At 43.1% G+C, this 27,450-nt stretch overlaps 1 protein-coding gene across 1 annotated transcript in view; it reads left to right on the top strand.

The window, feature by feature from the left end:
- The window catches only part of LOC144685060 (mucin-2-like), a 131,364-nt gene that overhangs the window by 81,612 nt on the left and 22,302 nt on the right, over window positions 1–27,450 (top strand). The window contains exons 28-37 of the mRNA XM_078549594.1: window positions 2,792–3,181; window positions 9,378–9,432; window positions 11,196–11,370; window positions 14,238–14,485; window positions 16,201–16,384; window positions 18,263–18,485; window positions 19,871–20,049; window positions 25,023–25,095; window positions 25,236–25,336; window positions 25,474–25,505. Of these exons, the coding sequence (XP_078405720.1) occupies window positions 2,792–3,181; window positions 9,378–9,432; window positions 11,196–11,370; window positions 14,238–14,485; window positions 16,201–16,384; window positions 18,263–18,485; window positions 19,871–20,049; window positions 25,023–25,095; window positions 25,236–25,336; window positions 25,474–25,505 (1,660 nt within the window). The remainder of the gene's footprint in view (window positions 1–2,791; window positions 3,182–9,377; window positions 9,433–11,195; window positions 11,371–14,237; window positions 14,486–16,200; window positions 16,385–18,262; window positions 18,486–19,870; window positions 20,050–25,022; window positions 25,096–25,235; window positions 25,337–25,473; window positions 25,506–27,450) is intronic.

The following is a 27,450-nucleotide window of genomic DNA, read 5'->3' on the forward strand; positions in this document are numbered from 1 at the left end:
CCAACCACCATTACAAGCTCACAATCCACTAGCACCGGGGAAATACCCACCGGCTCTACAAAAACTACTACCTGCACAACTGAAACAGCAGAAACTACTGAATCACATTCAACCACATCCACAACCACAAGGATCCCTTCAAACAATACCACAAACATGACACCATCTCCATCCCCCTCAACATCAACCACAAGCCCACCTTCAACAGCATCGACAACAACAACAGGCAGGCCTCCAGCTTCATCCTCCACCACATCTATAACTAGCACCGTATCTTCAAGCCATACAACAACCACAACTCCAACCTCAAGCACAAAACCAGCTTTACCCACATCACCAACCACCATTACAAGCTCACAATCCACTAGCACCGGGGAGAAACCCACCGGTTCTACATCAACTACTACCTGCACAACTGAAACAGCAGAAACTACTGAATCACATTCAACCACATCCACAACCACAAGGATCCCTTCAACCATCACCACAACCATGACACCATCTCCATCCCCCTCAGTATCAACCAGAAGCCCACCTTCAACAGCATCGACAACAACAGGCAGGCCTCCAGCTTCATCCTCCACCACATCTATAACTAACACCGTATCCTCAAGCCATACAACAACCAGAACTCCAACCTCAAGCACAACACCAACTTTAACCACATCGCCAACCACCATTACAAGCTCACAATCCACTACCACCGAGGAACAACCCACCGGTTCTACAACAAATACGACCTCCACAATTGAAACAGCAGAAACTACTGCATCATATTCAACCACATCCACAACCACAAGGATCCCTTCAAACAATACCACAAACGTGACACCATCTCCATCCCCCTCAACATCAACCACAAGCCCACCTTCAACAGCATCGACAACAACAACAGGCAGGCCTCCAGCTTCATCCTCCACCACATCTATAACTAGCACCCTATCCTCAAGCCATATAACATCCACAACTCCAACCTCAAGCACAAAACCAGCTTTACCCACATCACCAACCACCATTACAAGCTCACAATCCACTAGCACCGGGGAAATACCCACCGGCTCTACAAAAACTACTACCTGCACAACTGAAACAGCAGAAACTACTGAATCACATTCGACCACATCCACAACTACAAGGATCCCTTCAAACAATACCACAAACATGACACCATCTCCATCCCCCTCAACATCAACCACAAGCCCACCTTCAACAGCATCCACAACAACAGGCAGGCCTCCAGTGTCATCCTCCACCACATCTATAACTAGCACCGTATCTTCAAACCATACAACAACCACAACTCCAGCCTCAACCACCACACCAACTTTAACCACATCGCCAACCAGCATTACAAGCTCACAATCCACTATCACCGGGGAGCAACCCACTGGCTCTACAACAAATACTGCCTGGACATCTGAAACATCAGAAACTACTGAATCACATTCAACCACAACCACAAGGTTCCCCTCAACCACCACCACAATCATGACACCATCTCCATCCCCCTCAACATCAACCTCAAGCCCACCATCAGCAGCATCGACAACAACAGGCAGGCCTCCAGCTTCATCCTCCACTACATCTATAACTAGCACTGTATCTTCAAGCCATACAAAAATCACAACTCCAACCACAAGCACAACACCAACTTCAACCAAATCGCCAACCACCATTACAAGCTCACAATCTCCTAGCACCGGGGAAATATACACCGGTACTACAACAACTACGATCTGCACAACTGAAACAGCAGAAACTACTGAATCACATTCAACCACATCCACAACCACAAGGATCCCTTCAACAATCACCACAACCATGACACCATCTCCATCCCCCTCAACATCAACCACTAGCCCACCATCAGCAGCATCCACAACAACAGGCAGGCCTCCAGCTTCATCATCCACCACATCTATAACTAGCACCGTATCTTCAAGCCACACAACAACCACAACCCCAACCACAAGCACAACACCAACTTTAACCACATCGCCAACCACCATTACAAGCTCACAATCCACTAGCACCGTGGAGCAACCCACCGGTTCTACAACTACTACCCGCAGAACTGAAACAGCAGAAACTACTGAATCACATTCCACCACATCCACAACCACAAGGATCCCTTCAACAATCACCACAACCATGACACCATCTCCATCCCCCTCAACATCAACCACAAGCCCACCTTCAACAGCATCCTCAACAACAGGCAGGCCTCCAGCTTCATCCTCCACCCCATCTATAACTAGCACCGTATCTTCAAGCCATACAACAACCACAACTCCAACCTCAAGCACAACACCAACTTTAACCACATCGCCAACCACCATTACAAGCTCACAATCCACTACCACCTGGGAGCAACCCACCGGCTCTACAACAAATACTGCCTGGACATCTGAAACATCAGAAACTACTGAATCACATTCAACCACATCCACAACCACAAGGTTCCCTTCAACCACCACCACAACCATGACACCATCTCCATCCCCCTCAACATCAACCTCAAGCCCACCTTCAGCAGCATCGACAACAACAGGCAGGCCTCCAGCTTCATCCTCCACCCAATCTATAACTAGCACCGTATCTTCAAGCCATGCAACAACCACAACTCCAACCACAAGCACAACACCAAATTTAACCACATCGGCAACTACCATTACAAGCTCACAATCCACTAGCACCGGGGAAATACCTGTCGGTTCTACACCAACTACGACCTGCACAACTGAAACAGCAGAAACTCCTGAATCACATTCAACCACTTCCGCAACCACAGAAATCCCTCAAACTTCAAGCGCAACAACTACTGCTACACCATCTCCCACCCCTGCAACATCAACCCCAACTCCATTATCCGTTACATCCACCAGCAGAACCGTTCCTCAAACCACTACCACCACGAGTATTCCCACTTCTGGGGGATTCCCCGGAAATCATTCTTCAACTACTGCCACCAAATGGACTACAACTACTGCAGTCACTGTTCTTGTAACCCGAACTGCATCAACGAGCACTGTCTCTGCAACCACGATCAAGATGCCTTCAACGTTTTCTCCACCAACATCGCCTGCTTCTCCCATTCATTCTACTGTTTCTCCCACCACAAGCTATTCATCTTCTGCTACAGAATGTTTCTGCATCGTGAATGGAACATTATATTCCCAAGGTAATCTGTTTATATTTTGTTCACAGACTATTTTTTCTTTGGGATTCCTCTCTATCCTTCCTCTCCATGATGGCCTTCTTAGTATATTCCTCAATATTCTTATCTCTGCTTCAGTGGTCTTCTTCACTTTCTCCTATTTGAGAATTATGCAGCTTATTTTTTTGGTTTTCATTTCTCTTTGCTATGTTGATCCACTTTTTATAAAACAGTTTCTTGTTGAGTTACATTCCATGATCTCTTTCTGCACCCTTACTTGGGATCCACTTCTCCTGTTGTATGGCTGGTACATCAAGGCCTGAACAGTCTGAAAATTGAAGCTGCCTTCTTCATTCTAATTGACAAAATGTCATGTGAGACCCTTTCTCCGAGGCATGGGAATGTGGAATTTGAAACACAAATAGATCAGCCATGGTCTTATTCAATGGTGAAGCAGGCCCGAGGGGCCGAATGGTCTACTCCTGTTCTTATTTCTTATAGGAATTGTCCCAGATTTGCACGCACTGTGATAGCGGGTGGGAAAAAGGACGTTTTACCCTCCGGCCACAATAACAGGCTACATTCACATTATAACTGTCGCAGTCCGATAGTTGTGTGAATACACCTCTGTACTGTTACAATACTGAAGTATTTCTTACTCTTAAGCTTGGTGTCTTCAGCTCTTCTTAATGGCAAATTCCTCTTAAACTTTTTAACATATTTCTAAATATTTTTGCATCCATTCTAGTGGTTTTCCTCATCTGTCTTCTGCCTGATTATTGAATTTTTAAAAATATATTTCTCTTTGGTTGATCCATTTTGGATCATGCATATATATTCAACACTTATGTGCAGTGTGCACAATACAGTATCCTTATGCTCAGTTTGACTTCAGTGTACATATCATTAATCAACACAGATGCAGTTAAGGGGAAGCTAGACAAATAAATGAGGGACTAAGGAGCAAGGGGATATGGCGATCAGATGAGATGAACGGTTCTTCAGAGGAGGTTCAGAGGAGGTTCACTCGACTAATACCTGGAATGAATGGGTTATCTTATGAGGAAAGGTTGGACAGACTGGGCTTGTTTCCACTGGAGTTTCCAAGAGGAGACTGAAGTACACAAGATTTTGAACGGTATTGACAAGTTGGATGTCAAAAAGGATGTTTCCACTTGTGGGTGAGTCCAGAACAAGGGGCCACTGTTTGAAAATTCGGGGTCACCCTTTTAGGGAAGGAATGAGGAAGATTATTTTCTCCCAGAGGGTTGTGAAACTTTGGAACTCTGTGCCTCAGAAGGTGGTGGAAGCGGGGTCACTGAATATTTTTAAGGCAGAGGTAAATAGATTGTAATAGATTGTGTTGTAAATAAATCCTTGTTGGGAAATGGAATCAAAGGTTATTGGGGGTACATGGGAATGTGGAATTTGAAACACAAATAGATCAGCCATGGTCTTATTCAATGGTGAAGCAGGTTCGAGGGGCCGAATGGTCTACTCCTGTTCTTATTTCTTATAGGAATTGTCCCAGATTTGCACGCACTGCGATAGTGGGTGGGAAAAAGGACGTTTTACCCTCCGGCCACAATAACAGGTTTTCACGCCGTATCGTCCCAATCTCACCTCATTAATCATGCATTCCCGGGAAACACTGCAGGTTGCTGGCCAGGTGGCTCTCATTTGCCCGCACCGCTGTCACGTCAGGCCTTCACTAAACAGGCGCCATATTTAAAGGCCGCCTCTGCAAGAAGGGGGCACTCATCAAGGGATAGGAAGCTGCTGCAAAGTCATGGCCGCCAAAGGGAGGAAACATGCTGTCCCCAAATTTACCAGCGTCTCCCTTGGGCACCTACTGGATGCTGTGGGGGCCCACCGTGAAGTCCTCTACCCCCCACCCCGCTCTGGGCAAAGTCCAGCAAGCACGGTCACCAATCCAGCATGGGAGGTGATGGCAGCGGTGGTCAGCGCCAACACCCTGCAAAAGAAGACAGCCACCCAGTGCCAAAAGAGGATGAATGATCTCCTCTGTTCTGCCAGGGTAAGTCCCTCTTCTAATCACTCTCAACTCACACACTCACAAACCCATCACACATCTACAGGGATCTCACTCACTGCCAGTTCAAGGGATATCACCATTCACTCTCTCACACTCACCTTCATTGTCTTCATCCCATTCATGGCACCACTCACCACCCACATATACCAGGCATACTTATCATCTGGCTGGCAAGTGTACTGATTACACTCTCTCCATCTGCATTAGTGCAGGACAAGCTGGCACACAACAACAGGGAGAGGTTGCAGACCGGTGGAGGAATGTCTGAAAACAGAGCCATCCAGCTGGCCGGAGACAGTCTGGACTATTCATGTGCTGATGGTTAGGTCAACGGTGCTCAACCAATTGAGATCCAGCAGTGCAACATCCATCAGGCAACCATGCTGTGAGCGATGTGTCCTTTCACAGGCCACTGCCGTGCACTAATTATCTCCCCTTGTTTTTGCAGGCACACCTAAGAAACAGCTGAGGGAGAACATGAGCCAGGTTCTTGACTCAAGCCCCAAATGACACCTCAGAAGCGGAATCTGCTGAAACCTTCATTGATGACCCGTCACAGTGCTCACCCGTATCCTCCACCATTGCAGACACACACCTTAGTTGCATCTAGCTTTAGAGTAGTCTTGGGGTCACAATCACATCCACCCAGGTGACTCCAGGAGTGTCCAGCCCATCAGAATCCCCTCTTCCTGTGACCTCAGCAGCTCCAGCTTCACTGGCTGAGGAGGGTGCCACTGCCATACAGCAGGACCATGAAAGCAGGCTGGGGCCCTCCAGGTCTCGGCCTTTCAGAGGACGTCCATCAAGGTCATCACAGACGGGGTGTAGCAGTCAGCAGGCTGCCTCCACCTTCACTGTGGATGTCCGGGGAGCACCAAGACGTAGTGGCAGGGTTAGGAGGGTCAAGAAAATGTAGTTGCACAGCCTGGGCACGGGTGTTAATCACTTGTACATAATGTTCGCTATTGTCAATAAACTCCCAAGAATGTCTCCCTGCCTATGGCTCCTTGTTCTGATGAGCAGTGTTCATGTCACTCAGATGTGAATCCTTGGTTCCTGCACAAGATAAAATGGAGGTGTCTCAGTCCAGGGCCTCTTCCCTGTGCTTTGTTTAACCTTCCCAGCACACTGATGATGCGCCTTCACTGTCACTGGACACATCAGTCATGTCTGCACCTCAATGGGGCTTATCATTGCTTCCAGAATCTGCTGTGTTGGTGACACAGAGTTCCCTCATTCTCTCTCTGTGCTCCCAGCATCTTCGAGTGGCTGCCCCCCCGCCATCTCATCAGCATCTGTGTCCGGTGACAGTGTGGCCCTGAAGGGTTCAGTTTCACAAAGGATGCCATAGGACCAGAAGTTAAAATTTCCCACTGCATCTCCATGTTATGACCCTGTTCACAGAGCATAAGTGAGCTGCCCTCAGCTAGACAGGAGTCAAACATTCACAGACACAAGGTGAGGATATAACGTATCTCCTCACTGAATGTCGTCATCACCCTGCACAAGTCTAGCAGCTCTGAGGGTCTTCAGCACACCTGCCTTGTCTAGCCAGTGCAAGAAACTCATCCCCGTCATCGCCGCCTTCGAGGACCCCCTCACACTCATCACCATGGATGTCCTCCTCATCAGAGGAGACGTGCAGCTCCTCCATCTCCTCCTCAGCCAGCTCCTCTCCCCGTTGCAGCGCCAGGTTGTAAAGGGCACAGCAGACGACGACGATACATGACACCCTCTGTGGACTGTATTGCAGGGCTCCACCAGACCAGTCCATTTTCAGCATCCTGATAGTTTGCTCCACCAAGGTGTGAGTTGCTACATGAGCCTCATTGTATCATTGTTCTGCTGCAGTCTGGAGCCGTCACCTGGGTGTAGGAGTCGTGGACACTCCTGGGAACCGTGCACACACCTGCAGGATGTGTTTGTTGTGGTCACACATCAGCGCACATTCATTGAATGGAATCCCTTGCGGTTGACATTGTTGACCGCTTGTTATGATGGAGATCTGAGCGCCATTTGAGTGCAGGCGATCGCACTCTGCAGCTGTGGGAAACCCGAGATCTGGGCGAATCCAATCACTCTTGCATTTCTTGATCGCAAGCAAAATGCACAAAGTTGTGTGCCCTTGTGAAGATGGCATCCGTGACCTCAGGGATGTATTTGTGGGTGGAGGCTTGTGATATGCCACAGAGGTCGCCTGTGGAGCCCTGAAAGGAGCCAATGGTTAAAATTGAGCACCGCTGTCACTTTCACGGCCACTGGCAGTGGATGCCCTCCATGTCCCCTTGGTGCGAAATCCTGCAGCAGGCGGCAAATGTGACTGACCAGTTCCCTAGATATGAGCAGTCTTCAGTGACACTGGCTCTTGGACATGTGGGTTAGCTTAGGTGTACTAAGAATCTGTCCTGGTTAAGTCTGAAAGCCCCTTAACCAATCCCGGAGAGTGCTGGCCACCACTTGGATGGCCAGGGGTTAGTGCGCTGCATGGCTGCCTGAAACCCCACCCACCTCCGCCCCACTCCACCTGACCAATTATCGGCAGCTTTGCCCATCGCACTGCATGCTGTGCTCTCAGCTCAGGCACAGGCATTCTCCTAACTCACACTGTAAGGCTGCACTGTTAGCTTGAACCATGAGGGAGAATGGTCCAAACCGGGATGCTGACATTGCAAGGGGCTGTGAGTGTATCCAGCAGTGACTGCTCCATGGCCAGCTTTAGCGAGGAGATTGTACAATGTGCGCAGTCGTCCAACTGTTCTGCCATCCACTAAAATGTTCATTACTTTGCAGTCTGTGCCCGAGGGGTGAAAATCTCTGGAGCACTGGGTGACACTTTGATGCCTCTGCATTGCTTGAGTGGGCAGATAAGCTAGAAGCCCGACTCCAATCCTATCAATGTGGCTGCACCTGAACTGTCTCAGCTGCAGAGGAATGGTCACTTTATACAAGGCTTCCCTAATGCATGGCCACTTCCACACCACTGCCCCCCACTCCCCACAGCCCCAGCCCCTTACTGTTTGTGTGCAGTACCATCAACCTCAGGGCAGCCCTTGTCCCCTACAAGCTCACCCCAACCGCAGGACAGCCCTTGCCCCCTAACAGCTCACCTGAACCGCAGAGCAGCCCTTGCCCCCCACCAACTTACCCCAACTGCAGAGCAGCCCTTGCCCCCCCCCCAACTCACCCCAACCGCAGAGCAGCCCTTGCCCTCCCAACTCGCCCCAACCGCAGAGCAGCCCTTGCCCCTCCAACTCACCCCAACCACAGGGCAGCCCTTGCCCCCCCAACTCACCCCAACTGCAGAGTAGCCCTTGCCCCAACAACTCACCCCAGCCACAGAGCAGCCCTTGCCCCCCCACAACTTGCCCCAACTGCAGAGCAACCCTTGCCCCCCCAACTCACCCCAACCACAGAGCAGCCCTTGCCCCCCCCCAACAACTCACTCCAACTGCTAAGCAGCCTTTGCCCCCCCAACTTGCCCCAACCGCAGTGCAGCCCTTGCCCTGGCATTGCATTTGCAACTTGCCTGTGCCCTCGCCTGAATGCATAATGCCTCAACCTTGAAGTCCGACAGGTGACTGTCACGAGCATTGTGCAATGTTACTGTGTACTCACCTCCGGGTTCCCCTCAAAGTGCATCTCGCCAGCTGCATGCCTTATAAATGCTGTTGTGAAACACATCGATGTGTCAGGTTGATTCAACGCTTTGGGATGATTCCAGTGAGCAATGTGTGAAACCAATTTTTGGCCTTCCTGCCATATTGTCTGCTCACGCCTGCCATGATGCCTGACACCTTCGAGCACAGAAAATTCCTCCCATGGTCTCTATGAGAAAGCTCATGCCGAGCATAAAACTGACACAGACGGGGTTGAGCTGAATGCTGTAATTTCTATGTCATTCTATTTAGCCTTCACCTCCCAACCCACAAAAAATTGCTCGTACCTTTCCCTTATTCTCTTGAAGCTGACCTTTTTAAAAATTGTATAGCTCTCCACAAAGCCCCCAAACACTAAACCAAAATCAACTTGATCTTTTTGTGCTTCTTATCACCCAGTGATAGCATGATTTCCATTTCCTGTACATTATCTTGGTTATTCACCATTAGTAAGAAGGTTTATTTTTCTCTTCATTGTGCCTGGGAATTTGGCATCCCCCTGATGCAGTGAAAGCAAAAATGAGACAGAGAGCCTGGTATTTTCTGGGGCTTCTCCAATATCTGTAAGTATCCCTGAATGTGTAACATATTCTAGTCCAAAGTTTAGATATTAATAAGATTGGAGGGAATATTTCTAGTTTTCTACCTCATCTTGTTGCTTTTCTGGCTGATGGATTCCTACATTTTCGGTTGCTGGGATCTAGAAACATACCCCAGACAATAAAGAGTTCAGAATTCCAATAAATTAGATCAGCATCAATCTGTATTCAAACGTAAAAAATTAGCAATTTTCAATAACTGGTTTCAGACAATTAATAATTTTGAGTTGTTAATCTGATTCAAAATTAGACCATAATATTTTCAACTGAAATTGATATATCCTACATTATAATTAAGCATCATGTGGGGCTTTGTATTTAGATTTATATCTCTCCATTAAGTTTGGTGTATAGCTTAATTTTGCATTTAATATTTCCGCTCATTTCACAGACTTTCAGAGTGAACCATTATGAAGAATACCATTTATAACATTGCTATGCTGTTCTTCATGGTGTAGTATTACTGCTCTTCTTTATCCATCATTGTTTGTGATTTCTTTTTTATTGTGCACTTGAGAATCACCTATTCGCAAATCAGGAGTAAGTCTATGGAGACTGCTGTAATTTGGTAAATCCAATTCAAAACTTGACCTTGTGCATTGGCTGCCTTGCTGTGCTGATGAGTTTTCTTTAAGCTCCTGTCATACAGTGTTGGTAAGATATCAACAATCTTCTGAAAACTGTCACAAAATAATCATTGTCTCATGAGGACACACTTATCCTTTGTAACCTTTGTTATTTAATATCATGGGAAGCCCTTTCTGAGTGTCCTATATCTATCTGTGAACTATTAAAAACATAAATTAAATGCTAAATCTTCCTTTTGTTAACGTTTTAGGTGAAATTATATATAACCACATTGATGGAGCTGGATTTTGCATCTCAGCAAAATGCAATGACACTTGTAATGTTGAAAAACATATTCACCCTTGTACAAGCGTAGTAATTACTACTACAAATCCACCTGCAAATAATGCCACAACTACAAATGTAACAACTGAACCTCCCAAGGAACAAAAAGGATGTCCAAATTTACATCCACCAAGAGATGCAAGTATACGTTACCTTTTCAAGCCATATTTTTGGTAACAAGGCAATATCAGTTTGATTATGCAATAAGCAATCATCATTAATGGCACAATAATTATGTTCATTTTGTTACGTGCATGAGTAGTGTATGTGAAATCAAATCAGTCATACCCCATTATAGTTACCATATCTGGCCTGCTGAGCAGGATACCTCCAACCTAAGGAGTCAAGAGTTCAAACTCTAGATGTGTTTAACATTCACAGCCAAGTTATCTTCAGTTCTGAATGAGCTACTTGATGTAGCACTATGCAGTAGTGAAAAAAAAACTGTTAAGATACATGCAATCCACTTTCCCACTGCCTTCTTAGCACAAGAGTGACAGTGAAGGGAAGACAACTGTGGTAAGTGGAGGATTTGTGTGGATCAGATTGATATAAAGGTAGTGGCTGAAAATGATCAGAATCCATTCAACAATAACTGGATGCACTTTAATGGAAAGCATAATGCAAACCCATCACTATATAGGATTGGGACCAGCTAGAAACAGGGATAATGAACATTAATGATAAATTAACCAGCAATAGATGAAAATGCAAACCCACTAATGCATATGTTTAAATAGAATTTTGTATAGATTATATTAGTATCATGCCCACATGTTCTAAAAGTCTCTAAAATGTTTATCTACTCGTTACAGTACAATGAGACATGGCTGTTCTGTGAATGTTTGGAGGCAACATGTATAAAGCAGAATATTGTTTCTCTAACACCTGTGGAGTGTCCCACTGTTGAACCTATTAAATGTGTCAATGGCCATCAACCTGTCAAAGTGTACGATAAAAATGGTTGTTGCTACCATTATGAGTGTGATTGTAAGTACTTCAGAGTTGGAAGAAAATTATTTTTTTAAACAAATCTATTTTTATTAACTGTTATTGCTAATGTATTTCCTATATTTCAAATTCTGAAATATTAGTTCTTTCTGTGTGTGTCAGGGTAAATTGTTTTATATATAATATCTGATGTCTTCTTCTTTCAGCTTCTCCCATTTTACTTGGAATGCTGGTTGATCACCCTTTCCATCTCCTCTTGTCAGCCGTCCATTCTTATTCCAGTCCTGCTGCATTTAAGTCTCTTGCTCCCTCATCTTTCCATCTGTTCTTAGGCCTTCCTTTTCGCCTTCTTCCTGGCAGTCCCATCTCCATCACACATCTCACCACGTTTCTTCGCTCTCTCCGCAACAGATGACCATACTATTCCAATTGCTTCTCAGCTACTTTCTTCAATGCTTCCACAATCCTCACTGCCCTCCTGAGGTGCTTTTGTTCTTTCTCCTTACTTCACATCCATCTCAACATCCACAACTCATTAGTATCCTGTCCTTTTTCCTCTCTCCTTGATGTTGCTTGAGTTTCTGTGCCATAAAACAAGGCCAGCCTCATAACTGTCTTGTAAATTCTTCCTTTCACTTACAGCAACACTTTTCTATCACATAACACTTCACTGTGCCTCTTCCAATTACTCCAACAGAGCTAATCCATTGATTAATTTCCATTCCCATGCTTTCATCTTCTGTCACCACTGACCCCAGGTACTTGAAACTACTCACCTTCTCCAAGCATTCACCCATAATGTTTACACCTTCACCCTGATTCCCTTCCCTAGGCTCAAACTGATAATCTATATATTAGATCAGCCCCATGATGTCCAAAGTGTATCCATGCTACTATCCAAAAACTGGGCTGCAAATCACTCTTACTGTCTCCTTAAAAGAAACTAATATTACTTCTTAGAAATAAAAAAAATGCTGCAATACTTAGGTCAGGCATCATGTGAGGAGAGGGAAGCAGAGCTGGATTTTCAATTGCTGGTGGGGACAGGAATGAGAGCTGGAGTGGTTTGTAAATTGCATTCCTGCAGGTTGGCACTGGGTCCGACTGTCTCTGGGACAGCTTGCAATTTTCAAAGGGCCTGCAAGGGGAGGGAATGTTAAATGTTTTGCTGCCAATTGGCAACCTTTTACACTCCTTTAGGAGTGTGTTAAGGGGTCTGCTTGGCACAGAATAGAATTTTCAATCCTTTGTCTGGGACAGAAGAGTCTGGGACAGCTGTTTGGGTTGACATGTGGCATAAGAACATGTGTTTCCATCTGTGCTTTTTGTGAAATTTGAGAGGTCATCTAGCACCAGGTTGAGCACTAGTGTCCATGTCCACTTTGAGCCATCTTTATCCTGCTGACCCCTTCATAAGCTGCCTGCTCTCTTCAACACGGCAGCAGCAGTGGCAGCTTCCTACATGGATGCCACCTGCTTTTGCTGCTGGCACCAGATAGGCAGCTCCTGCCCCCTGGAGGCACAGCAAGTGACGACGATGCGTGACACCCACTGTGGACTCTTTTGCAGGGCTCCACCAGACCTGTCCAGGCTCCAGAACCTCATTTTCAGCATCCCAATAGTTTGCTTCCCCAAGTTGTGAGTTGCAGCATGAGCCTCATTATATCTTCGCTCTGCTGCAGTCTGAGGCTGCACGGATGTCATCAGCCACGGCCTCTGTGGGTAGCCCTTGTCCCCAAGGAGCCATCCCTGCAGCTTCTGTGGACCCTGGAAGATATCAGGGATCTGTGACCGACTAAGAATGTAGGAGTCATGCACACTCCCTGGAGACCTGCAGGATGCACTTGTGGTGGTCACATACCAGCTGCACATTTAGCAAATGGGATCCCTTGTGGTTGATGTAGTTGACCCCTTGTTGCGACAGAGATCTGAGCGCCACATGAGTGCAGTCGATCGTACCCTGCACCTGTGGGAAAGCTGTGTATTGTGTAAATGTGACAGGGTTAGTGAATGACCTCAGAGTGATGGCACCCCTAGGTAGCAGCGGCCACAATATAATTGAATTTTACATCCAGTTTGAAATGGAGAAGAGTGCTTTGCAGCTGTATTTTTTCACAGTCCAGTTAATTTTTCTTTTTTGTTTTAACCTTAACAATATGAAATGCTAATGTCCCTTTTCTTCTGGGAGGAATTAATTCAGTCAATTTTTTTCACTATCATACCGGAAACCTGACCAAAAGAGTTCACTTTACACTTCTGAAGTGGCTAAACAGCTGCTTAAAGAAGGAAAAGAAAGAAAAGAGCCTTTCATAAATGAATGTCCCAAAGAGCTCCACAGCTAATGTAGCATTTTTGAACTGCAAGCGCAATTATAAGGTAGTAAATATAGTAACCAAATTGCACACAGCAAGATCCCGCAAACAATATTGTGATAATTGCTATATATTCTGCTAAGTAATGTTAGTTGAGAGCTAGATATTGGCCTGAACACTAAGAGATTGTTCATACTCAGCTGAGAAGGCATTACATTTTTAATGGTCTAGGCTGTTAGACTAGCTTTGGAGAAAGGAAAACTAAAGGCAGTGTTAAATTTCTGAGATCCAGTTCTAGGCTTACATACATTTATGAATATGAACAAAGGTTGTAATGACTAAAATGTCAGTATTAGCGATTGTTACACCTATTCATTTCCTATAATTGATTTTATTGTGGGGCAATTGTTCTGGTTGCTATGTGTAACAGTTTTAGGCGCTACTTTGAAGAAATAAAGGAAAACTGGGAGGGAATATGTGAATGAAGTCTATCACAATTTGAGTTGATTTTTACAATTAAACTGCTTTATTTAGGAGAAACCATTTCTATGTTATAACTGAGATTAAATTGATGCTATTCAAATGTCCATGCAGGCTATTGCAACGGATGGGGAGGCTCACATTTTATTACGTTTGATGGACAATATTACACCTATGAAGGAAATTGCACCTACATCCTTGCAGAAGATACAAATGCGTCACAAAACAATTTTAGTGTTTACATTGACAACTATCACTGTGGTGCACACGACAGAGTATCTTGCCCACGTGCTATTATAGTGAAATATAAAACACTGGACATACAGATCACAAATATTATTACAACTAGAATCCAGCATCAGGTAATTATCATTGTTATGCATTTTCTTCATTGGAAGCACTTTACCATATGTTGAGTGCAATCATGTAAGTGGCTAATGTAAAAAGGATCCCAAAAGCCTCTTATAAAAATATCTGCATAAATGTGAAGTCGAAGTAATGCTATGGCTAATTAGGAACCAAAAGGGCACCTTTTTGTGGAGACAGACGGTGTAGTTTTTTGTTTTATTCATTTATGGGGTGTGGACATTGCTGGCTAGGCCAGAATATATTGCCCATCCCTAGTTGCCCTTGAGAAGGTGGTGGTGAGTTGCCTTCTTGAGCCACTGCAGTCCGTGTGGTCTAGGTACACCCACAGTGCTATTAGGGAGGGAATTCCAGGATTTTGACCCAGCGACAGTGAAAGAACAGCAATATATTTCCAAGTCAGGATGGTGAGTGGCTTGGAGGGGAACTTCCAGGTGGTTAGTGTTCCCATGTGTCTGCTGCCCTTGTCCTTCTAGATGGTAGTGGTCATGCGTTTGGATGGTGCTGTCCAAGGAGGATTGGTGAGTTCCTGCAGAACATCTTGTAGATGGTACACACTGGTGTCACTGTGTGTTGGTGAGGGAGGGAGTGAATGGCTGAAGTACTAAATGTCATCTATCTTCACTAGAGAAATGAAATCTAGCAATTTAGCAGTAAATAAGAAAATAATAGTAATATTGGATAGGATATGAATAGATAAAGAGAAAATAGTTGAAGGTTTGGCAGTAAATAAAATAGAAAAGTCACCTGACTTATTGAGCAAAATAAAGGTATAAATTGTGGAGGCTCTGGTCATTATCGTCCAATCCTCCCTTAGATATGGAGTTGATGTTAGAGGGTTAGACAATTGCAGATTTTACACCATTGTTCAGAAAAGGAGAGAAGGATACAGCTGGTAATTACTAACAAAAAACTACTGTGGATGCTGGAAATCCAAAACAAAAACAGAATTACCTGGAAAAACTCAGCAGGTCTGGCAGCATCGGCGGAGAAGAAAAGAGTTGACGTTTCGAGTCCTCACGACCCTTCAACAGAACTAAGTAAAAATAGGAGAGGGGTGAAATATAAGCTGGTTTAAGGTGGGGTAATTACTAGCTTGCCAACCTAACATCAGTAGTGGGAAACCTTGAGAAACATTAATCAGGGACAAAGTTAGCACTTGGAAATGTTTTTCAGGTTAGAGAGAAGAATACTGGAATACTGGATGAAAGACTTGAATTATGTGGAGAGACTAGAGAAACTGGGGCTGCTTTTCTTAGAACAGAGCACATTGAGGGGAGATTTGATAGAAATGTGCAAAATCTTGAAGTGTTTTAATAGAGTAAATAAGGGGAAACTGTTTCCAGTCACAGAAGGGTCAATCACAAGAGGACACAGATTTATGGTAATAGTAATAGAACCAAAGGTGACATGAGGAAACATTTTTCATTTGCAGTGAGGTGTTGTGATCGGGAATGCACTGCTTGAAAGGGTGGTGGAAGCACATTTAATATAACCCTTTATTAAGGAATTGGATTTATACTTGAAGAGAAAACAATTACAAGGCTATGGCAAAAATGCAAGGGAGTATGATTAATTGGTTATCTCTGCTGAAGTGCCAGCATGTGTTTGATGGGCTGAATGGTCTTCTTTGACGCTGTATTATCCTATGATTCTACATAAAGCCACATTGCTATTGAGAAAAATCATGACACTTTGTCTTCTTGTTCAGGTAACTGTTGATGGCAACATTGTTTCACTACCCTATTTGAGAAGTGACGTAAAGATCTCCAGCTCAGGCATTGACGTGATACTTACAATTCCTGATATAAAGGCACGAGTTACCTTCAATGGTTTAGCTTTCACAATCAAACTTCCAAGTGAAATATTTGGAAATAATACACAGGGGCAGTGCGGTAAGGATGTAAATTATTTATTAAACTCTTTAAAATAAGACATTTAGGAGTTTGGCAGTTGATACATGCACATCAAAGGCAATTTTGTTACAAGTATATAAGTTCCTGAGAGAAAATCTAAGTAATTAAGTAAGTGTATTTTAATTTTCATTTGTACCTTATATCAAATTGGGTGTGAAATAATATACGTACCTATGAAATAAAACAGGAATAACTTGAAAGCCAGACATGCACAGTTTATTATACTGTAAGCTGCCGGCTGACCACCTATTGTCAAGAGGAGGTTGCAACCTGAAATGTACGTTTTCTCAGTGGTAAAGAGAAAAACTCAAAGACAAGCCAATCTGGGCTGCTTTAGTGAAACTCACAGATTACTGCTGACGATGCGGGCAGAGACTTGTGACTTAGTAACTTGTCTGCCCTTGAAGCTGTTGAATGATATGTGGCACCTAGGATGTTGACGATGCATACATAATACAGCTAACGTCAGATCTTGTTATAAATACATCCTGTTGTAACAGACCTCTTTGCAAAAAATATTACTTGTGATGTCTGGAAGAACTTCCTCGCAGCATGGACATTCCCTGGATATAATTCCACAAGGGGCTAGTTACTACCTGGTGCATAATCCCTGACACTGTGCTAAAAAGCTTTTTGATTGCAGAGGTTTTCCTTAACCAAAGTGGGATCTATGTAATTTTTAGGAGGGTTGCTGGATAATCATCAGAAGCAGGTATCCTAAATGATTTCCCCTTCTCCCAAACTGTGACCACTGTATGGTTCAGCTATTAGTGCATGCAGGGTTGTTCAGCAAACTGATAGCCGTACTAACAACCAATTTAAGATAATCAGTTGAGCTTGTAACGTGGCTCATTTATGCTTGCTAGAAGCAACATACATTTGCACTCAAGGATCCGTTCTCTGAAAACAAAAGAAATATGTTCAAGCCTTGTGCTTTTTTAAAATTACCCAGAGGCCTGGGGAGCCTATAGTTCTGCTACATTCTCCATGGCAATGCTCAGCCAATCAGTCATAACTTGCCAACCAATCAGCACCCCTTTTCTCCTGTTGTATAAATTGTTGTGATCATTTGAAATTTAGCAGTCTTGCATTTGTCCTGATGAGTGCAAGATGAAAAACTTCAGCAACATGTCTCTCTTTTCAGCAATATTCAAGTTCTGTAATACTAAATGTCTGTTAGAGAGGGAGATCTTGTGGCACAGTAGTAGTGTCCCTCCTCTGAGTCAGAAGCTATGAGTTCGAGTCCCTACCCAGAACTTGATGGCCAAAGAAGTACACAATGCAGTCAAATAGGTATGAACCTGCAAATCCTTCCAACAATGGACAACAAGATTGGGAGAGATTCCTGCTCAACCATGTAATGTAAAGAATGTTGGAGCCTCTATCCATAGCTCCAGACTGCAACAGACATGTAAAAATGTATGTTGCCACAGCAATTCAGACTTCCTGAGTGAACTGTCACACCACCACCATAAATTGCAAGATAAAAAATCTGCACTGAGGGATCTTCTGACTTCACATCAAATACATTGCTAGATATAGACAGAGCTGTCTGGAGAAACATAATTGTGTTCTCATCCTGTCAATTAATTCTACACTGAGACAAAATGGAATCCAAATTAATAAACAGGAATATAAAAAATAAGTTAGTATAGCAGATGCACATCTTTGTGAATTTATCTTTTTGAGCAAAATGGAAGAAAAGTTTATGGAACAAGCTATTCCCAAATAGTCCATGAATTTTGCCATAGTTCTCCAATGCATAACAATGTCTCTTTTAATAGATAAAAGAGCCTCTTAAGAGGATGCATGCATTAGTATAAATAAATTGACATAATCCATGACCTGTCTTCCCAGGAACCTGTAATAATGTTCAGAGTGATGACTGTATGCTGCCCAATGGAAAGCCTGCATCCTCCTGTTTTGAAATGGCTTATTATTGGCAAGTCAAGGATTCCAACAAACCGAACTGCAATGGACCATCCTCACTATCTACCCAAAGCCTGCAAGTCACAGTCAGTCCCCAAACAATACAAAAGCCTTGTACCTCTAACTCTTTGTGCAATCTTCTTACAGGCGGGTAAGACATTTTATTGCATATATTATCTGAAGTTTTCTACGATCGAGCACCCTTAACTTTTTGATTTGTCAGCAAACTAAATAACTCACTAAAACAAGTGTATACAAATCTGAATATTTCACAAGATTTATGAATTCACTTTTACAGTTCTTACTCTCACACCTTTTCTTCAAAATGAGGTACTGAACAATTATTTTTAAGTGTTAGTCAATCCTGACTTATTTGAAATGTTTGCAAAAAAGGTAATGGCAATTTTACAGTGTAATGAAATGTGAGAAAATTAGGGCATTTCGAGGTTCGGACATGATAGCTGTCACGGTCAGTGAGCTTTTCCCTCTCCCTGATAGCTTGAAAATTAGACAAGACTGGTGGTGCGCAACTCTCGTTAGCTAACAGAATGAAACTAACAATAATTGGTACTAAATATCTCTCCTGTGCCCATTTACTTTGCTTGTATTTGCACGGCACCTTGAGTTAATACAATATATCACTATGCACTTAACAGAACTGTGAGGGCAAAATGAATGTTGGACAAAAGAAGGAGGTACTAGAAGAGGGTTATAAGGAGACAGTGGCAAGTATAAGGAGTTTGTTAGTGGTGAGGACTAAAGAGAATGGCTTCAGTCTTTCCAATGCTTAGCTGGAGGGAATTGCAGCTAATCCAAGACTAAATATCAGACAAGCAGCCTATCAGTACCAAAGGCAGTGGAAAGACTAAGAGTTTTGCTTACAAGGTAGACCTGGATGTTGGTAGTGTACATGTGGAAACTGACCCCATGCTTTGGATGATGTTGCGAGGGTGTAGCATGTAGTTGAGGGAAGAGGTCCAAGGACCCTAACCAAAATCACACAGAACATTTGCTACAACTGTAACCTTAGTACACCATTGCTCTTCCAACTCTCTGCAGTTTTGACATGGTCAACCACACCATTCTCCTCCCAATACCACTGTTCCACTGTCCAGTTCACTAGGCAGCTCGTGTTTGCTTGCAATCTTACTGATGGACTCGTAGCTATGGCTTCTTTACCCACCTAGCATGGCACTTCAGAAGTTCACCAACTTAGAGAGATTCAAACAGGGAGCTGCTATAGAGAAGGTCAGACTTGGGGCATAACAAACTTTTCAAGGACTTCGAAAAAGAAAGATATTGGAGATATAGTGACAGTTTGTAAAGACAGAGGGGTGAAGAATAAATCATTTGAGAATGAGAGTAATGACACTTGTTTTGAAAAGGAAAGGGATAGTGCTTCAGCAGAGAGAATCATTTACAATGTCAGCGAGCCAGTGCAGAGGGAGCTTTACTCTTCAATTATAACATGCTTTGTACCAAGAGTAAAAGTTTTCATAATTTCACAGAAAGTTTCATGAAGCATTTTATTTCTAGATTATTTGCAGAATGCCGCAATCATGTTTTACCAGACCAGTACTATCAGGCATGCGTGCGTGACGAATGTCAAATACCAAGTACCTCCATAACGTGTGCAAGTTTGCAAACCTATGCAAGTATGTGCATGTTGCACGGCATCTGCATCGATTGGAGAAATTACACAAATGGAGAATGCTGTAAGTATAACACAGTTACATAATATTGCATGATATTCACAGCACAGGAACAGCTAATCAGTCCAGCAGGTCCATGCTGGTATTTATGCTCCACACAAGCCTCCTCCATCTAACCCCATCAATATATCCTTCTGAAGCATATCCAGGACAGATTTATGAAAGGGAAATTGTGTTTGACATATCTGTTTTTTGAGGATGTAACTAATAAGATGGATAAGGGGGAACCAATGATGTAGTGTATTTGGATTTTCAAAAAAACACCATTCAACAAGGTGCCACATAAGAGGTTATCACACAAAATTAGGACTCATATGATTTGGGGGGTAATATATTAACACGTGTTGAGGATTGGTTAATGGACAGAAAACTGAGAAGGAATAAATGGGACACTTTTGGGTTGACAGACTGTAACCAACTGAAAGGACCAGAACTTGGACCTCAGCCATTTACAATCTATATTAATGATTTAGATGAGCAGTCTCAATGTAATATATCAAAGTTTGCTGATATACAAAATTAGGCGGGAAAGTGACAGTGAGGAGTACGCAAACAGGCTGCAAAGGGATATAGAAATGTTGGGTGAGTGGGCAAAAACATGGCAACTCAAATACAATGTAGCAACGTGTGAAATTTTATACTTTGGTAGGAAAAGCTAAAAACAGAACATTTTTTAAATGGTGAGAGATTGGGAAATGTTTGCATTGAGAAAGTCCTGAGTTTCTTTGTACATGAAAGTTAGTATACAGATGCAGCGAACAATTAAGAAGGGAAATGGTAAGCTTTTTCTACGAAGGGGTTGGAGGATAAGAATAAAGAGGCTTTACTCTCATTTCTTTTATATTCTTTCACAGGATGCGGGCATTGCTGGCTAGACCAGCATTTGTTGCCCATCCTTATACAGGACACTGGTGAGACCACTCATGGGGTATTGTAGACAATTTTGGTCTTCTTATTTAAGGAAGAACATAATTGCCCTAGAGGGAATGCAACAAAGGTTCACTAAACTGGTCCCTGGGATGAGGGGATTGTCTTATGAGGAGAAATAGAATAGACTAGACCTATATTCCCTGGAGTTTAGAAAATGAGAGCTGATAGCATTGAAACATGTAAAACTCTGAAGGGACTTGACAAGGTAGATGCTGAAGAAATAGTTCCCCTGGCTGGGGAATCTAGAACTTGGGGTCACAGTCTCAGAATAAGGGGTCAACCATTGAAGACTGAGATGAGGAGAAATTTCTTCACTCAAAGGGTTGTGAATTTTTGGAATTCTCTACCTGAGAGAGGTATGCATGATCAGTCATTGAGTGTATTCAAGATAGAGGTGAATAGATGTTTGGGTACCAAGGGAATTAAAGGATATGGGATAGTATATGAAGGTGGAGTTGAGATCTGATTTCAGCCATGACCTTGTTGAATGGTACAGCAGGCTCAAAGAGCTAAATGGGCTACTCCAATTCCTATTCTTCTGTCCTTATATTCTTCTCCCTCCCACTTATCCAGCTTCCATTTAAAGTGTCAACTACTGCTTCTGAGTTCCATATTCTAACTACTCCCTGGGTAAAGAAGTTTCTCCTGAATTCCCCATTAGATCTATTAGTAACTAGCTTATATTTGTGGTTAGACTCAAACTAAGCAAATGATTTAATTGCTTGTACTTTGTTGTATCTGACCATTCCCAGCACTTTGGATAGTTTACTTATACAACTACTGATAGACTCTGGCAACAATCAACACATACAATCATCACCAGAGCCCCTACTGTGCCTGGTGTAATAAAAATGTTAAAATTAGGACAGATAGAGAATTGGAAGTAAAATACAATAGTGGGGAGAAAGTTATAGCAGGCCAAACAGAATCAGAATTTAGTACAAAAACAAAAATACCTGGAAAAACTCAGCAGGTCTGACAGCATCTGCGGAGAGGAATACAGTTGATGTTTTGAGTCTGTATGACCCTTCATCAGAACTAAGACATATAGAAATGAGATGAAATATATGCTGGTAGAAAGGGGTGGGACAGGAGGGCTCGATAGAGGGCCAGTGATAGGTGGAGGCCAAGAAGAGACTGCCAATGATGTCATACACAAAAGGACAAAGGGGTGTTGATGGTGGTGATATTACCTAAAAGATATGCTAATGGGGACATTAAGGGAAGCAAGCTAGTGGCAGATGGCCCTAGTGTGGGTGGGGTGGGGGAAAGGGATCTAAATGGGCTAAAAGGTGGAGATGAAACAATGGATCGAAATAAATTTAAAAATAGGAGGGAAAGAAAAAAATATAGTGTAAAAAAAATTATAAATTATTGGAAAAAGGGGGATCGGAAAGGGGGTGAGAATGGAGGAGAGAGTTCACGATCTGAAATTGTTGAACTCAATATTAAGTCCGGAAGGCTACAAAGTGCCTAGTTGGAAGATGAGGTGCTGTTCCTCCAGTTTGCGTTGAGCTTCACTGGAACATTGCAGCAGGCCAAGGACGGACATGTGGGCATGAGAGCAGGGTGGAGTGTTGAAATGGCAAGCAACAGGGAGGTCTGGGTCATGCTTACGGACAGACCGAAGGTGTTCCGCAAAACGGTCACCCAGTCTGCGTTTGGTCTCTCCAATGCATTGGGAGCAGCAAACGCAGTAGACTAAATTGAGGGAAGTGCAAGTACTTATTAAGAATTTAGTACTTTAGTAAAGTCATATTTTGAATGATTATTTTAATAGTTTAGTTAATTTTGCAGCAATAAATTTTGAATCATTTCAGCAGCTTCTTATTCTTATATATTGGTATTATGTGTGGTGGAGAGCGTGAATGGTTAAACTGATAGATGGGTTGCCAATCAAGTGGGCTGCTTCATCCTGAAGGGTGTCAATCTTCTTGAGATTTTTGGCTTGGCAATCAACCAGACATTGATCATATGTGCCCTCTAGAGGTTGAAAGGCTTTGGGGAGTTAGGAGAAGAGTCACTCATCACAAAATTCCCAGCCTCTCACCTGCTCTTTTAGCAATAACATGTATGTGGCTGATCAATTTAAGTTTGCAGTCAACGGTGAGCCCCCATGATGTTGATGGCAGAGGATTCAATGATGGTAATACCACTGAATGTCATGGGAAGGCAGTTAGACTCTTTGGGTAGAGGTGATCATTGCCATCCATTCAAATATTTCTCGCCACTTATCAGCCCAAACCTGGTCCAGGTCTTGCTGCATTTGGACACAGACTGCTTCTGCATCTGAGGAGTTGTGAATGGAACTGAACATTGTGCGATCATTAGTGAACAACTCCACATCTGACCTTATGATAGAGGGAAATATATTGTTGAAGCAGCTGAAGGTAGTTGAGTCTAGGATACTGCCCTGAGGAACTCCTGCAACAATATCCTGGCTGATGTAATTGGCCTCCAACAATTAGATAATCTTTCATTGCTAGATATGTGCTAGGTATGATTCCAATCAGTGAAAATTGCTGCCCTGATTTCCATTGGCTTCAATTTTACTATAGCTCCTTGATGCCACACTCGGTCAAATGCTGCCTTGAATGTCAAACAGTCACTCTCACCTCACCTCTGGAATTCAGCTCTTTTATCCATTATTGGACCAAGGCTGTAATGAGATCTGGAGCTCATTAGTCCTTGTGGAACCAAACTGGGCATCAGTAAGCAGACTATTTGTGGGGGACAGTAACATTGTGGTATATTTACAGGGCTAGTAATCCAGGGTCCCAGCCCAATGCTTTGGAGATGTGAGTTTGAGTGCCACTGTGACAGCTGGAGGAATTTAAATTTAATTAATCTGGAATAAAAAGCTAGTCTCATTAATGATGATCATGAAACTACTGGATTGTTATAAAAACCCATCTGGTTCACTAATGCCCCTCAGGGGAGAAAATTTGCCATCCCCACCCAGGTCTCTGGTGTACATCTAGCTGTATGGAGCAGACAACCACTGCTAACCACTGGCTTCTCTTTGCCCCAGTTGGCAGCTTCACAGATCAGACAGATTCACTTTAGCTTCACTGAGCTGACAGCTGCTCCAGGGCTTCACTGAGCCCCAGTTTCCTATAGGCCTCTGAGCCCCAGCATCACAGAGCAAATGACTCACCCATGGTGCCATGCACTTGGGCCTGGCTGTATTTCCCAGAAAACTATCATCCTCACCAGCATTCAGAACTAATTTCTAGCTAGAAAACAAGATGTACTCAGGGGACTTCTGAACTTCCTGTCTGGCCCTCCTTGTCTGTCTGACAGTCACCCATTCCCTTTCTGCCTGCACATTCATAAACTGTGGGATGACCACCCCTTGAAACATACAATCCGTGAAGTCCTCAGTCTTGCAGAGACACTGTAGTTATGCCTGTTGCTGCTCAAACTCTGAAACCCAGAGTTGGAGCTCCTCCTGCCGATGACTCTTCCTTCACCTGTGATTGTCAAGATTGCGAGAGATGTCTTTGAGTTTCCACATGCATAGAATGTGCATTTGACAGGACTGTCATGTCATGCCATGTCTCTGTTTATGAGACAACTGTCTAAACTTGCACACACAAACTTAAGATGTCCCTGATCGGTGCAAAAATATATTCAACAATTATTCACCGATCAACTCTGTCCCTTGTACTGACGGGACTTTAAGTATTTTTTTTAACCTCATTCCCTGATGTTCAAACTCACTTACCTGCTGCTCTTTATTTCTTTGGAGATTCTTTTTAACTTCTAGGTTATTAACTTTTCAGCTGACAAGAAAACACAAATGCTAACCACTGAAAAAAAACTAACCAATAAACATGGTACTTATCTGTAAATTACCTGTGCCACTCCACACTCTGAGTTGCATGTGACATAAATTTTTGAGATTTTCCCTATTTCTCTGCTGTCTGCTGCTCTGTTTCTAATAGGCTCCTTCAATCTTTACAAAGTGCATGTTCTAATAAAATGTCAATCGGTAACATTATTATAGTCTGACAAGAACTTTTCTTTCTTATTTTTCAATGCAGCTATTAATTGTCCTTTAAACAAAGTTTACAAAGCATGTGAAATCGTTAAAGAGGAGCCTACTTGCAGCTCAAGGTTAGTTATGATGAATATGGAAAAATAATATTGCATTATTTCTAAAACCAAATTGTTTTAAATGTATTTTAAATTACTTGTTCTCATCAGTTATGATTAATGTACAGTGCTAATAAATATATATATGTATGTTTTTAAAGCAATTCAGATTTTACTGGTTATAAAGTAAGAGAAGGATGCTTCTGCCCAGCGGGTACCATTCGTTTCAGCCCTGACACTGACCTATGTGTTAATAAATGTGGTAAATATTCTTGTTCATTCTCATTTTTCTTCCTTTTTGCACTTCTTTGAATGTCTTCCCTCATTATTTTTCCCTTCTGTAATTCACAAGGATGTTTTTAAGGGCGATTTATCTATATATGTTTTGCTTTTTTTCAGGATGTATTGGACCTGACGGCTTACCTAAAGAGGTATCACTTATTAACCATACCATCACTAAAAACTATCTATATCACTATTTGCTCAAGCATATTTATTTTACCACTTGACAGGGGATGACAGGAAATTGAAATTGTAACAGTTTGAAATAGACCGTGAGCTGCAGGATTTCACAGACTGGCTTGACTGGCTTCACTAGACACCTTGAATGTCTGCAGTCTTTATTTAAAGCTCTTTGAAATAACTTAGTACTAACTTACAGTTTGACGAATGTGGGAATTTGGTGAGGTAGAAGTAAGAAGTGCTACTTTATAGATAAAAAATAAATATCAGCATATAGGGTTAAATTAGGACTGTGGACTAAATTACAGTAAAAACCTAATGCATATATCTAAACTTAATAAATTAATAAACAAGGTTATAGCTTAGATTAAAATTATTAATAGACAATTGAGTAACATGTCAAAACCTGAAAACCTGACCAGTTAAATGATGGCAGGGTATGGTGCTGCTGTAGCATGTGATCTGCAGAAAGTGTCTGCAACTCAAGGAACTTTGGCTCGGAGTTGATGAATGAGAGTGCAAACTCCAGGTGCTACGATGTGCCAGGGAGGGAAAATGTTACCTGGACACTTTGTTCCCGGAGGTAGTTTAAGGTTAAGTACTTTAGATTTGGTCTGTGCTCAGGGAAAGGAGAGTGTAACTACAGATGAAGCAGAAATGTGGATCCAGGAGATAGCACTTGTTCAACAAGTGGAGGAGGCAAGTACAATAGGGAGGATGAGCAAACTGACCATCGCACCATGGCACTGGGGCACAGTCGTGTTGGGGGAGTAAAAAGGAATGTAGCAGTAGCAGAGAACAGTATAGTTCAGGGAATAGATACTGTTCTCTGCAAGTGAGGTCATGAGTCCAGAAGCTGTGTTGCCTTCCTGATGCTAGGCCTAAAGACAACTCCTTGGGGCTAGAGAGGAACTTGAGTGGGAGGGGACCAACAACATAGGTAAGACTAAGAAAGAAGCTCTGCTGAAGTAGTATGAACAGCTAGGGACTAAACGAAAAAGCAGACCAACAAAGGTAATGATTTCTGAGCCACCAGAAAATTAGCATAATGCAAATAAGTTCAGAGAGTTGAATCAAGAACAAAAATAGCTGGAAAAACTCAGCAGATCCGACAGCATTTGCGGAGAGAAAGACAGTTAACATTTCAAGTCCGTATGACTCTTCATCAGAATGTTTGGCTCAAAGATTGTTGTGGGAGAAATGGGCTTTGATTCATGAGACACTGGCACCAGTCTGGGGAAAGAGGAGGCTGTTCAGCTGGGACAGGCTTCACTTGAACCATGCTGGGACCAATATCCAGTTGAATCAAATAAATAGGGCTGTAGGTAGGGCTTCAAAATAACTTGTTTATGGAGGGGCGGAGGGTTCAAGTGAGGGGAAATCTACAAAGTTAAAGAGAAGAGACAAGGCAATGTTACAAGGCAGCTATATGGCTAAAGATAGCCAGAGTATGGCAGGAAGGAACAGAGCATACAAACATAAGAATGAACCAGCAAGTATGGTCATGGTAGGGAAAAATGGTAAAAAGGCAAAGTTAAAGTGAAGCTGTTTGAATGAAGATCACAATGTGGAATTGAGCTGGATTTCATACAGAGAGCAGACATGGACTCAACTAGCAGAATGGTCTCCTTCTGTGCTGTAATAACTCTAATTTGGGCAGAGATAATAAATAGCAAGGGAAATAAGTCATTGTTGAGAGTAGCTTATTGACCCCCTAACACTAGCTACACCGTAGCATAGAGCATTCATTCATGTGTGCTCTGCCTGAGGCCTGGCCCTTGGCTCGTTGTCTGCTATCCTTCATCCTGAGTCATTTCCTTGGCAGTTTTTTTTCCCCTAGTAGTGGTTTGCCATTGCCTCCACTCTCGGGGATAGGGTGAGGAGGCACAGCTGGAACAGGAATCAAACCAATGC

Source organism: Cetorhinus maximus, chromosome 9 (assembly GCF_964194155.1).
Source record: "Cetorhinus maximus chromosome 9, sCetMax3.hap1.1, whole genome shotgun sequence".
NCBI classification, from domain to species: domain Eukaryota; kingdom Metazoa; phylum Chordata; class Chondrichthyes; order Lamniformes; family Cetorhinidae; genus Cetorhinus; species Cetorhinus maximus.